The following is a 14800-nucleotide window of genomic DNA, read 5'->3' on the forward strand; positions in this document are numbered from 1 at the left end:
TCTGAATGTCAGTACCGTAGCAAAGCTAGGAATAGCATTACAACCATTTGTGAGCGCCATCAGTGTGGAGGATCCGAAATTGTCGAAACTGATGGCGCACAAACATGATTGTTACAAAATGTTCGAAATGTGTTCGTGTTAACGCTAACTGGAGTTCAATGTTTATCAACACAGTTGATGCCGATAGCTATTAATGTCGACAGCTATGGACACAGGAACTCCTTCACGCACAATGGTAGATCATTCAAATATTTGTCTTACACAGCAGAGTCCCCAATTTAAGTTCAGATGCAATGTTGATAATATGACATTACCCCATCCGTCAAATGTGAACTTAGTGCAATGCAGTGCCAGCCAACATCGCCATGAAGAACCTGAGAAGTCTCACACCTCATAACTAAATCAGTCCTCAAACTTGACAAAGCTGGTCCACCCAGCCTCTGTTTCTCACCTGTGGCTTAAGGTCTGCCAGACAGCGATATGCCGTAGATTGTCTTCTGCACCCAATCTAAAAACACTTCAACATAAAAAGGACTCAAGCATACCAATCCTGACACAGTAAAACTTTGTAGAAAAAATATAATATGACGTATTCAAACGAAAACTAAAAATTCATCAATTTTTAACAGACCGTTAGTAACAATATTCGAACAGCTTTCTTGTCATTATTTTAATATCTAACTATTTGTTCCTCTGTCCTCAGCCCTTGGTGGAACTGTGCATGCCAGAGATACAGCCCGAGGGACGGTACTCCAACCTGTTCTACATGATCAACACGTTCGTGCACCTGTTGTCTGTGGTGAACTCCACAGTCAACTTTCTCTTCTACTGGTGTCTGGGCTCCCGGTTCCGCGCCACCCTGCACACTCTGTGCCTGTGTCGGCCTTCAGAGAGGAGGAGGAATGGAACCACTTCTGTGACTCCACACCAGTTAACTGCTGCTTCTGAACCCATTGCACACACCGCTAGTTAAAGCCGACATTTTATTCCTTTTAAATATTCAAAATCGGAAGTCACCACAAGCTCTGAGACTTTGTCTTTTGAGTGTCTCTCCTGAATAATGATAATAAAAAATACTCCCCCCCTCTCTCTCTCCCCTCTTTCTCTCGCTCGCTCTCTCACCTGAATTGTTAGTTCATCCAATTTTCTCTCATAAGTCAGAACTATGCCCTCTTTTCCCTCCCCCCCCCTCCCTCTCTCGGTGTGCCCGTATCTGCCCAATCTCTGTGACATTGTTTCAGCATTGTGTATGTACACACACACACACACACACACACACACACATTTTCACTAGCTCAGTCATCAATCGTAAACTTTGAAATTCCCTCTTTTTAAACTAACAACTTTTCAATTCTTGTTTTATCAAATATCTCCCCACCAGGGATAGGGTGGGTGATCAGAAAGAAAAGAAAAGAAACAAAGCAAATTACTTGGTCATTTCCACTCTGGGAAGTTATTCAGGTGACTTCTCACACACCTTCACTTAACGAAGCTAATATCAGTTCACTGCACCAAGCAGTCCAACAATCACTATTATCCAGGGTGATTCAGCATCACGCTTTTACATAATTGTGTACAATACCATCCAGTACTCAAAAACCTTTTACACTGAATTCATAGTTTAGATCAGCATCAGTACACCCCAGTGCCTCAAAACATAGTAGGCCTTTTCTTGAATAACTAATATCCATACATCAATTACGATTTATTTCAGGGAAATACTGCCCTCCATTAATATTATTCCAAATAACTTTGGTTTTCCAAAACATGATAATAATAAATACAGGGGACTAAAGCAGGACAGGTCACGACCTAAATAACTATAATATCTCGTGTCCTGAGGTCACAACCAGCTCAGAACAAAAGTACAGCACAGACGTCTCCGGGTCACCGTGACCACAGCACAGAAGTCCATGCCCCACCAGCACCCCACTCCTGGTTTACCCTCACGCCCTTCCCCTCTGGCGAAGCACCACAAAGCAGAGGGGTCATTTGACCCATGGCTGGGACACGGTTGCTGGATGCTCAGACGTCCACAGACCCTGGTCGTCATGCTCTGCTGCTGCCCAGCACACCAGGCTCTCCAGCGTGCGGAGACAAGAGTTGACTTTCACCTTGTCCGACTGTGAACCATAGCTAACGAACAAAGTCTGCCCGTGGAGGGTCACATTTCGGTCTTCAGTAAACGTAGACCTCCAGAAGAAGATCCTAACCATGGAAATAAGATGCTTCCGAAAGCTACGAGGCATCTAATGCATCTGAGCACGTCACCAACACTGAGGTCCACCAGCCACTGGACCCCACGATGACGTAACCATCATCATGATGAGGAAGCTCAAATGGTACGGACACGTCATAAGATCCGACGGGCTTGCAAAAACCTCGTGCAGGGCACCGTACCAGGCAGTAACAGAAAATGTGGCAGGACAACATCAAAGAATGGACAGACCCGAATTTCCCAGATTCCCAGAGAGCTACGAGACAGGAACCGTTGGAGAGAACTGGTCTGGGAATCAGCTGCGGTGCCCCGACGACCCTCCACTGGGTCATGGGATAGGTGAAGGTGAAGGTGACACGAAGAGGGCTCAGACCTACCTGGTCTGGCTATTGGTTGACCTGGACGATTGGAAAAACAACGGCTCTTTCCACTTGATGAAAATGAAAGTCTGAAAAATCATCGATTGGCGGACACATTCTCAGACAGATGCCTTAAATTAGATGCCTTGTTTGGAATTAAAAGAACAGAGCATAATGAAGGAGGTCTAGATTTTGTGAATAAGTGATAAAAATACGACAGTAAAACATTTTTGGCTTGGAATTTGTAAGTTTCGTGCCCTTCCCCGATGTGCACTGTCTTAATTATTAGAACGTGTGGAAAAACTAGATGTCAAAGCCAAAATTGGATGCCAGAAAATGAACTTGTTGAAGTTTACCAAGGACACACACACACACACACACATATATATATATACCTTTTTTTCAGAACAAAATGAATTTGTTGAAGTTTGCCACGGAAACACACACGCACACACACACACACACACACATATATATATATATACTTTTTTTCAGAAAAAAATGAATTTGGTGAAGTTTGCCACGGAAACACACACACACACACACACACACACACACACACACACACACACACACGTTGTGCTAGCCCAGAGAACGGTGCTGTACGACACATCTGCAACTTTGATGGAAAAAAAAAACTTTTTAAAAATATATACTGGCACACAGCTACACATACACCCGCACACAAAGCAAGATAGCAAGGTGTGTGTGTGTGTGTGTGTGTGTGTGTGTGTGTGTGTGCGTGCGTGCGTGTGTGTGCGCGTGTGTGTGTGCGTGCACGTGTGCGCGCGCGTGCGTTCTGAATGCATGAGCATTTAGGCATCATCTTATTGATTACAGCGAGAACGTAACAAACAAAATAATATGTTCTATTAAAGCGTGCACACACACCTGTGCCCGCTGATGAAGATCAAGGAAAGAGGAAGAAAGAGAAGACAGAGAGACAGACAGACAAGTCATGGTAGCATGTTTGTAGCCTATCATTGGGTATGCACGCGCTTGTGTGCCTGTACGAATATGTGCACACATATGCATCTGTAAGTGTGTGGTAATGTGTTGATGCGCGCACGTGTGTCTGTGAGTGTGTGTAAATGTGTGTAAGCCGCGCGCGTGTGCGTGTGTATGTAGGGTTTTTGGGTGAATGAGTAAATGGGTGTATGTGCGTGGTGTCTGCGTGTGTGTGTGTGTGTGTGTGTGTGTGTGAGAGAGAGTGTGTGTGTGTGTGCGTGTGTGTGTGTGAGACAGTGTGTGTGTGTGTGTGTGTGTGTGTGTGTGTGATTGAGCACGCGAGCGAGTGTATCAGTGTGTGTTAGTACATGTGTGCGTGCTTGCTCGTGCGTGCGTCATGCGTGAGCGTGTGCAGAAATGCGCCAAATAGTTTAAAGATAAAAGCTCGCGCATACATAGACACACAATAATATCTTATAACACACGATCACAAATATATGCAATTAGACACATGTGCGCACGCACATAAGCACACACACACACACACACACAAACACGCGATAACAAATTCTACCTTTCGCTGTACTTGAAAGTTCTTCGATCATATTCCTCCGTCTTTCACACACACACACACACACACACACACACACACACACACACACACACATTCTACACCCCACCCCCACCCATCTAATTAAACCATCTTCGATCCCCCTCTTCCCTTTCTGTCCACTGAGTACCAGAAGCGACAGCTTATTAACTAACAGAAACATGTCTTTTCCCCACTCGAACTGTCATTGTGACATTGCCAGTTTCCTTATCTTGAAAGAGAATCATGGTTCTAAAAAAATGGTTTTGATTCTGCAGTATATTATCTTCCCTGTGAACACCCTCGAGAGGTTCTGAGTCCACTGAGAAAATGTAAAAATTCTGCTTCTGACTATGTCCCTTTTATCTGAATATTGTCATGTTTCTATCCTATAACTGAGCGTTGTCTTGAGCTTCTTTTATTAATATTTACTTTTTAATGGTCATTTTCCTTTCACAGTACCTCGTTCTTACGCTGACTGCAACGACTGTGAAATGAAAATGACAGCTGGTGAGAATTACTAACAAGGATTTATTGCTATTTTCGCACACTTGAATCTCTTAATTAACGCTGACTTATAAAACCAAGTTAGATGATGATACGTCCGTTTCCTGAAACAGGTGCATGCAGCTGCAGTCGGGTGATAGAATATCTTGCCCCGTGAAACAGGACCCTTGAGTCTTCGTGAATCAACACCCCCCCCCCCCCCCCCCCCCTTTTTTTTTTTTCATCCGATACAACTGCTGGATTCGGGATTTTAGTGGTAAACTTTGGCTTTCTGAGGGGGAAAGTTTAAATCATTGACTCATCCTGTCTATTCTCTTCTGCAAAGCGTTCAGTAGTGTAGGTATGCCTCACTGCGAATAGCGTGTGATTGTGAACGGTTCGTGTACCGCCCCACTTCGAAGCGTTCTCACCACATACATTTCATAATTTAACGTCTGCTTCGACTTAGTTCTGATTCCTAATGAATGTCCATTTTCAAGAACCAGTCAAACATGATCTATTTCCGGGTGTTTCCGCGCTCTTTCTTCGCGTACCACTGGCGACCAAGTTCACAAACGTGCTCTCAAAATCTTAAAATCAAGGGAAGCATGTAGTAGGACTTGAAATTTGACACAGTTTAAAATAGCTGAATTGATTGGGCATGTTGAATGAATTGTACATTACCATAGGTGGGAGAACTTAAGAAAGCATGTTGATGACAGATGAGAACGATAGTTTTGGCAGGATCTCCAAAAGTGTCGTTTGCCACTAGACTCTCGGGTGTTCTGACGTGAGTCTATTTGTGAACGATTCAACAGTTACCGAGCGCTCTCAGAAGGGTCAGTTTGTGTGTGGTGTGTGTTTAAATCTGTGTGTGTGTGTGTGTGTGTGTGTGTGTGAGAGAGAGAGAGAGAGAGAGAGAGAGAGAGAGAGAGAGTGTGTGTGTGTGTGTGTGTGTGACAAAAAACAGTCGGGTGTGATGTTCCAATAATATTTTAAGACTAATAACTTCAATACCTGGTTCTGTTCACATGTACCCAAACCCATTGTTCGCAATTAGACTTGCCCGTTCGCATTTACCCCTCAAGCACCCCTATTTGAAACGGTGAAAAGAAGTTGAACTTTTCCTGGTGCAACCAATCGGAGAAAGCCTTCAAAACAGAAGAGCTATATTTGACCATCTTACAACCTGTTATCTGTACAATACACACGTTGAGCTGGTCGCTTCGACCGGAATGGGCCGATATGTACATGCAACGAGTGTGGAACCGAAAGTTATGTGTTGGAAACCGAACAAGTCCATCCAACTGAAGCAGCTAACGTCGATCGGCATTTCACTGTTTTACGATCATAATACAGCTCTACCAAAATTTCAAACTTACCATGTCTTCACCATTGATTTACAAAGCAGTGTTCTGTACACAAAATTCAAGAAACACTGAAAGATTTATGTCACAGCCATCGACAGCCTCTTGAGTTGACAGTGATTATTCTAGTTTCCGTGAATTGTCTCTGTGTATAATACAGCCTCTAAACATTACTTATTTCTTATGCCTCATAGATTTCGCTGCTATGGCCACAACCGTAAGCCACAATGCAAGTGCTGTCAATTCGAGTGATGTAATCACTCCACAGGACCTCAGTGCTTCAAGTGGAGAACTTGCCGGGTTCGTCACTTCAGGCGCCTTGCAGGCTGTGGAAAAGGTCATCCATATTGGTGTTCTGCCCGTGCTCGTCATCACTGGCACTGTCACGAACGTCATCAACATGGCCGTCTTCAGACGGCAGGGCCTGGATGACCGAGTCAACCTGTGCTTGTTCAGGTAGTGCACAATTCGTTTTTGGGGAACGGCTGTGTCGGTTTTATATATATATATATATATATATTTTTATCTACCGCTCAGCATTATGGTAGACATGTATTCATAACAATAATGCATTGCGACACTTTACAAGCAGGGAGCTGGCAGCGTTTACAACATAGTAGTAGTATTAGTAGTGGTGGTGGTGGTAGTAGTAGTAGCAGTTGTAGTAGTAGCAGCAGCAGCAACAGCAGTAGTAGTAGTAGTAATATTATTGATAATGGGCATTTACAATAACAATAATAATAACAACAACAACGGGCATTTATTCAGCGCGTTTCTCCAAAACGCTTTACATTTCGTAACAAAAAGCATGCACACATCAGGTCCTCCACGCGTGCGCACAAACGTACAAACACACCAGCACACACATACACACGACTAGTAATAGTTAATACGAAAGAGGCGTGTTTTGAGAGACTTTTAAACAGAAGTGTGGAATCCACGTGAAGAGCTGAGAGTGGCAGTATGTTCCACACCACTGGGCCAGCATAGGAGAAAGAGCGCTGACCTTTTCTTGTTTCTTCGAGCTCTAAAGAATCAGCAGATGAGCGTACAGATCCAGGAGTATAGATCGAAAGTTAGTCACATTTTTTATCTTAATAAAAAATAATTAAAAAAAGAAAAATTTTAATCAAAACAGCTTCAGAATGAATAAAACTTTGGCTTTTCTTATTGTTCTATTAAAAAAAAAAGAGTATCATATTGCGTGTTTGTTTTGGGTTTTTTTGCTGGTTCAGCATTGCTGTCTCTGCCTGCCCACTTTCTCCGCTCCTCCAGTTTCTTTTTCTGAGTGATTTTTTTGCCTCTGTGTGTGTGTGTGTGTGTGTGTGTGTGTGTGTGTGCGTGCGTGTGTGTGTGTGTGTGTGTGTTGGCGTGTCAGTCTGTCCCTAGCAGACCTTGGCTACCTGTTGTTCATGATGGCGGGGAAGTGTCACAGTCTAGTGTCTCTGGTGGATCCTCTAAAGGGAGGCTACTGGAAACTTAGATCCATAAACACTGTCGCTGGTAAGTTTGTGTGTGTGTGTGTGTGTGTGTGTGTGTGTGTGTGTGTGTGTGTGTGTGTGTGAGGTGAAAACAAACTGTTAAATGTTTTACTCGACAAGGCATGGAATGGACGGAGACAGTTAAACCTCTCCTGTCTTCCAGTGTCCGTTCAAAACGTACCAAAGGAAAGCACTCGTCCTTGTCACTGGGCCTTTGCTGCACTGTCTTTGTTCAACCAGTTCCAAGGCGATTGCCCACAGACAAGTTATTACACAGCCAAAAAGATAACATAAAATAATAATAAAAGGGGGGAGGTGTGGCGATTTGAATTTGTTGAGACTATTTCATACACGTGTATCTGTGTACTGTCCTATTTATGACCGGAGTGGGTGAGTTCATAAACATAGAGAGAGGAGGAAGGAGGGAGGGAGAGAGAAAGAGAGGAAGGAAGAGAAGTGAGAGAGGGAGAAATAAGGCACCACCACCACCACACACACACACACTAAAAGCAAGAGAAGAGAGAGAGAGAGAGGGTGAGAGAGACTGTGTGGGGGATTTCAAAAGGAGTAAAATCCTCGCACGTGGAATTTTCTTCGAATAACTTTACTGCATTATGAGTTTCTCGTGGGGAGAAAAATTCTTGTGTAACGCATGGGGTAAGCACAAATTTCACAGACCAGACCCGACTGTTTTGAGAATACTGGCCAGGTGTAGTTGTACTTTGCACAGGTATCTACTGGGGTTTCATGAACATCTCCGCTACCCTGACTGTGATCATCTCCCTTGAACGCTGCGCATGCGTTCTGGCGCCGCTCCATGCCAAGTTGCTGATTCGTGTCCGGACGATGGCCGTGCTGATCGTGTGTGTGTTCGTCTTCGGGTTGGGGCTGTACGGACTGTACAACCTGCGGCATTCTGTGATTGCTCGCACACACCTCTCCAACAGCAAGCACAGTACTGTGTATGTGCTCGGTTTCAGCTTGTTTCATCTCCAATACAGGTCAGTGGATGTTTTGCTGTTGTTGTTCTTTCTTTCTTTCCTTCTTTCTTTCAGCGAAGATAGTTTTGGACTTAGTCATGCATTCATTCTATCACGCAGTCACTCTTGAACTGTTCATTCGCACGTCGGGTAAACGTTTACATTGGTATTTTCTCAGCATCCACAAGCGGTAGATAACTAAATTGGGCATGATGGCAGATGCAAGCAAAGCTAGTGAGCCATCACCATAATGTAGCCGAGACATTGCTCATGGGCAAAAGTCATAAGCAGGCCAAATGTTCCATTGAAGCGAAGAATTAAGTACGTATATTGCCTGTTACACTGATACACAGAGATGAAGTGATCGGCTTTTCATAAATGAATCACATCAAATTTAGATCCGATCAGATTGGTCCCATTTAATCAAAATCCAATGGGATTAATTCTTGGAAGTCAAAACATTAAAGGAATCCTTGCCTTAATTATTCCAGCTGTGGCAACAACCGGTGATTAATTGTTTAATCCGTGCACGCCTTCATGGGTGCGTCTGTCAGTGTTGCCCAAATTTCTTCAGCAATACTGCAGGTGTCTGGTCTGACTGATGTCGAGATATGGTATGGAAGACAGTGCAGAGCAGCCTTGTCACCGAGTCCGATATCTAATCCTTTGCCAAACATAAAATCTCTTCGGTCAAATCCAGTTAAAGCAAACTTTCAAAGAAAAATATTACAAGGTTATGTTCCCATGCTAACTACGCCTATCGTTCCCTGAAATCACGTTTTTTTTTAATGTGTTTGGTCGTCCTTTCAGAGCCGTCACGGACACCGTTTACTACTTCTCTGTCGCCGTTCCCATCATCTCCCTGCTTGTCGTCGCCACCAGCACGGCCATCACCGCCACACAGCTTCACCTCACTGTGGCCTGGCGCAAGGAAACGGCCCAACAGAGCGTCACAGACAGCAGGGAGGTGGCCCTCACCAAGATGTTGGTGGCCATTTCCTGTGTCTATGTTGTCTGCATCACACCAGAGGCTTTGATGGTAACTAAAAAATACAAGATTACAAGACTCAAATCTTATGTGAGAGAGAGAGAGAGAGAGAGAGAGAGAGTCAGACAGACAAACAAAAAGAATTAGAAACCTGGTCAGAGAGAGAGAGAGAGAGAGAGAGAGAGAGAGAGAAACGAACCTTGGTTGGAAAGCAAGAGAGAGAGAGAGGAAGGGATAAGAGAGAGGCAATAGAAAATGGACAATGGCTTGATGAATATTTCTTCCAATTTCCATATAGCACAAAAACATCCAGCAGCAGCAACTGATTCAGCAGCTGTAGCACCAGCAGTAACAACAGCAACATGAGCGGCAACAAAAGTGGTAGAAATAGCAGCAACAACAGCACCAGAAATAGTAGTACAATCAGTATTAGTATTTGCAATATTTCGTGCTATCACTGACATTACTCAGTACTAATTGAGTTGTTGTGTCCTCAGCCCTTGATGGTGCTGAGCAGGCCAGAGGTACAGCCCGTGGGACGGCAGGCTGACCTGTTCTTCGCCATCATCTCAGTCATGCACGCACTGTGTGCCATCAACTCCAGTGTCAACTTCATCTTCTACTGGTCCCTGGGCTCCAGGTACAGAGCCACCCTCCGCAGGCTGTGCTGCTGCCGTCGCTCTCCAATGAACAGGGGGAAAGTAAGGACGTCGGACACTCTACGTCTTTCCTCTCTGAGCAGCAGGGGAAACTGAATGACTTCTGTTACTCATCAGGACCGTTAACTATCGTTTGTGAGTCGATTTCTCAAAACCCTCATTAAACTGATTTTTTTCAATGTTTACTTTTGCCTTCTGAATTTTTTTTTTTACCTCACTTTCCTTTAAAACTACGTGACATGTCTGTTTCTGCTCTCTCCTCTCTCCCTCACCGCCCCTTCTCCCCCGCCCCTATTTCTCCTCCTCTCTGTCTCTTATCTTCTTCCTGAATACTGGATACAACAAAACGTCCCACTGCTCACGGTGCTATCATGAGGAATAAAGCAGGCGTTGTCTCATTTCCACACTCCATCGGTCACCATCCCTCTCCCTCCCTTCTCCTCTGTGCTCTGTGCCAGTACGTTTGCCTCCCTTCTCCGAGTCACAGTATCAACATGGGATAAAGTGTGACGCTGACTGAGCATCATCCTTCTGTTGAACACGACTCAAAATCAGCATTGTACCAAACTCTAAATGTTGAACTTTCAGTACCTACACAACCATAAAGATACAGCAGCTCTAGGTTTAACGCAGGAGATTAGAGGAGCAATAGGCTCTAAAAGTAATGTGGATGATACGTCAACGTGGATTATATCTAATACACTTAAGTATCTGTCCTTTAGATATTTGAACACTTCGTGACAATGGACGATGAACGATTATGAAGAAGAATATATTTACTTTCAAGCCATGTTGGGATGTGGAGCTCAGAAAAAAAGGAGCAAATGGTCACCATCTTGAATAAACCAGCTCGAACTTTTAACCAAAGATCATGTCAGTACCAATCTGCTGTTTTACAGATTCTGTCTGAGATGACCAAAACAACGTGGACGCTACAGAACTGGATTATCAGTCAACATAGCAATCTAAATGTAAATTTCCATTAAAGGTCAGGACATGAAACGAAGAGTAGAACACAGCCATGTAACGTCGGCCCAGAACAAATGTATCAGTATTTTTATCATCATCTCCACTGACCATCATGAACTTCATTTAATCACGTTCATTTGCATATGGATGTGACAAAACAGGATTACACAGTCTCGTGTTTGACGTCAACACACAGTCTCACGTCTGATGTCACTACTGACCTCTGCATGCTCGTCTACGATATCACAAAGTGCACTGGCAGCTACTGTACTGCATTTGTGTTGCTTTGCACTTTGGTTGCTATCAAACGAGCTAACGAAGCATGCAAGGTGGTGGCACACTATGTTGGCGCCTTCTACATCAGCGCAGTTCTCGGCATTCGCTACTGGCTGTTGCACAGAACAGTGTGAACATTTTCCCCATCCAGCTTTGAAGAAAGAAGCAGTGGGGCACTGAACTTGTCTTGGTGAACAAGAACAGGTGGGTAAGATACAACACAGAACTTGTCTTGGTGAACGAGAACAGGTAGGTAAGATACAACACAGAACTTGTCTTGGTGAACGAGAACAGGTAGGTAAGATACAACACAGAACTTGTCTTGGTGAACGAGAACAGGTAGGTAAGATACAACACAAAACTTGTCTTGGTGAACGAGAACAGGTAGGTAAGATACAACACAAAACTTTTACTAGTGAATGAGAACAGGTAGGTAAGATACAACACAAAACTTGTCTTGGTGAACGAGAACAGGTAGGTAAGATACAACACAGAACAAACTTAATATAACGCGTTCTGACCAAGGAGTTGGCCGCATGTTTAACGTGGTGACAAAAAGATGTAAACGAACGAGTGGAGAATGGAGCGCGAAGCTGTTTCGTTGATGACGTCTTGAACTGAACTTTTTCCACTCTGTTGCTCTGCTCTTGGCGAACGCCAGGAACCGTTGAAGAACTGTCGATGCCATTTGCAGGTGGTGACGAGCCATGGGATCTAGCCACTGTTGATTTATATCAATAAGCCTATATCATATCTTCTTAAAGCATTTACATCAAGTATTTCACTTTCAGGGGCATGCAGGCATTGTTCCACCAAAGGCAGTTCAGTCAGCATGGTTCACAGCCTCAGCACATTGACATTTCCAGTGCTGACACAGTTTCTGGCCAAAATCTTGTCACGTTCTTCACTTTGAAAACAACAACAACAACAAAAACCAAACCAAAACAAAATACACACACACACACACACACAAAACAACCCCCCAAAACAACAACAACAACAACAAACAAAGAAAAAAAAAAAAACCCTATACACTCAAAAGATGATACCCGAAGAAAGTTCGAAATTATCAAAATTATTTCAATGAAGAATTTGAAAAATCGAAATCGAATTTGCCTGAGTAAAGCCAATTATCAAATCTAAGGGTACGTTCACACTAGGCTGTAACCACGATCTAACCAAATGGTTACATTGAGGGATGTAACTACCATGAGACAAACTCTAGATTTTTCATACAGCATGTGTGAACGGAAAGCGTCTAACCACTCTCTAACTATTAGGCTCCGCCCCTTTTCCCGCGCGTTTTTTGACTGAGAGGAGCAGTTCTCACTCGCTGGCTGGGTTTCGTTTTGCGCTGAAGTTAGACTGGTGGCATCTAACTACCGTTGTAACTTCGTTCTAACTTGAACAAGTTACAAGCCAAGTTACAGGGGTGCTGTGGCTGACGCGTCATGTACAGATTGGGGTATACTTTTGTTTTCTGTGGTTCCCGTGGGTTTCCATGAGGTGGGGGGTCTTGAGGTTGTGCATCTCCACCAGCCTGCTGTGACCTGCTGCAACCTGTTGGAACTTGGGTCTTGTAACTCTCTTTGAAAGTATAAAACCCCCTTGTTTCAGGGGGGTCTCTTCATTCCATCTTGACCTGTCATCAGGAATCGTGGATTCGTGTAGACGCAGCAAGAAGAACGAAAAAAATTACAGTCAGCCAGCTTAAATACATTCACACTGTAACTGATCAAGTTACAACACGCGTCGATGTAACTCACTATAACTGACCCCAACCATGCAAAGAAGGTTGCAATCACTTGCAGTCGGTTAGATGTGTCGGGCCAGACAATTTGCATACCGCACGCAGCGTGCGTAAAAGCATGCTATTTTGTTCTGACGTCGGAGTTTTTTTTCAAACTCGGCTCTGCCTCTATTTTCTGCTCAAACTCACTGGAACCGACGGGGACTAGTGTGAATGCCTTTGTAACCGTTTATAACTTGATCGGACGATGTAACCTCGAAAATTTTTTATCTCCCGAGTCATATTTTGGGGGGCCATCTAACCACCTATCTAACCAAAAATCGGGTCTTCCCGAAAAATCGTCTAACCGATGGGAACCCACTGCAACCAAAAATTCGTGGTTCCAGTGAGTTAGAGAGCGATGTAACCATTTGGTTAGATCGTGGTTACAGCCTAGTGTGAACGTAGCATTACAGGCTAGTGTGAACGTAGCATAATGGAAAATTTTACTTTCCTGATGAAGTATCACCGAAAAAGATCTTCGCGGAGTTGTCATTTCGAATTGAGACCAATATTAATACCAATATGGTTATGTGTTTCAGTAGCAAGTTCACGATGGTTTAATTTGGTGAACTGATTTGAACATACGAAGCAAAACGTTTCTTTCGTCCAAATGAAAAAAGACAATATGTTGAAAATATGATTCAAGATGATTGTACTGGGTGAATTCGAATCAGGTTTCGATTACAAAAATAAAAAATAAATAGAAAATTACGCGCAGTGTTAATGCGCTTGGTAACTTCGAGCTTGTGGATGTACAATTAATTTCCATATGAACGAATAAAGACGCGCAGTGTTGTCATTCTGCACCAAAACCTAACTGCCACGGAGGTCTCTAGTCCTTGCGTCAGCTTGCCTCCTCTTGATCAATGGGCAGAAACCCGTCACATCTGTCAGACTGGAAGTGATACTGGACTGGTGCCATTTAACTCTGAGACGGAATTTTCTCAGCAAGAACCACTGTAGCAGGTCCTGTTTAGCACCCCCCCCTGCCTCACCCCCCCCTACCCCCTCGTTCCCCCCAACCCACCCTCACTCCCCGCCACTCTCTTTCAAACACACCTTCACCATTCGCCACCCTCACCTTTTTTGAAGGAAAGTAAAGGGCAGTCCTGTAGAATTATGAGGGCAGTCCTGTAGAATTGTGCCAAGTCGATACATGTCCAGTAAATCGAAACTTAATGTTTGACAGAAAAAGGCTCTCTGTTGACAGCCACCCGGTTCCTACCCAGGTTTCTCTTTCAACGGAATGGAAGGTTCCGACAAGGAGCCTTTCCCGAACTATTCGATCGCAGGGCAAAGATGTCCGTCCATAAATAATGGCCTACTTGGGGACAGATCTAAAAACCCTTCAAATCCTTGAAAACGGTAAGAACATGCTTGGCCAAAGACACATCCATCTCCATACCAATACCACAAAATCAGCAAAATTGAATTTCTTGTTTTAAATATATATATATATATACCTATCAACAAATCCATAGCATGTTTCGAAAACATATAAGACTAATCAGGCTTTAAGGTTATATAAAAAAACAACAACATATCTTTCTGACCTTATCAGTGCTTACACTCCCTCAAGAACTCCCCGCTCTTTTTCAGATTGTAACCCTTCTGAAAATTCCTTGTGTCAATGTAAGATCCTATGGCGAACGCTCTTTCCTGATTCCTCTTTATTTCATGTCAAATTA

General features: G+C 43.7%; 2 protein-coding genes across 2 annotated transcripts in view; both read left to right on the plus strand.

Moving 5' to 3' along the window:
• The window catches only part of LOC143280210 (uncharacterized), a 6899-nt gene extending 5832 nt beyond the window's left edge, over positions 1-1067 (plus strand). Inside the window, exon 4 of the mRNA XM_076584842.1 lies at positions 704-1067. Within this exon, the coding sequence (XP_076440957.1) occupies positions 704-973 (270 nt within the window). The 3' untranslated portion in view covers positions 974-1067. The remainder of the gene's footprint in view (positions 1-703) is intronic.
• The window catches only part of LOC143280235 (uncharacterized), a 20534-nt gene extending 9080 nt beyond the window's left edge, over positions 1-11454 (plus strand). The window contains exons 2-7 of the mRNA XM_076584868.1: positions 6162-6423; positions 7346-7470; positions 8179-8449; positions 9239-9467; positions 9914-10117; positions 11206-11454. Of these exons, the coding sequence (XP_076440983.1) occupies positions 6162-6423; positions 7346-7470; positions 8179-8449; positions 9239-9467; positions 9914-10117; positions 11206-11454 (1340 nt within the window). The remainder of the gene's footprint in view (positions 1-6161; positions 6424-7345; positions 7471-8178; positions 8450-9238; positions 9468-9913; positions 10118-11205) is intronic.
• The last annotated feature ends 3346 nt before the right edge of the window (positions 11455-14800 follow it).

Source organism: Babylonia areolata, chromosome 3 (genome assembly GCF_041734735.1).
Source record: "Babylonia areolata isolate BAREFJ2019XMU chromosome 3, ASM4173473v1, whole genome shotgun sequence".
Lineage (NCBI taxonomy): Eukaryota > Metazoa > Mollusca > Gastropoda > Neogastropoda > Buccinidae > Babylonia > Babylonia areolata.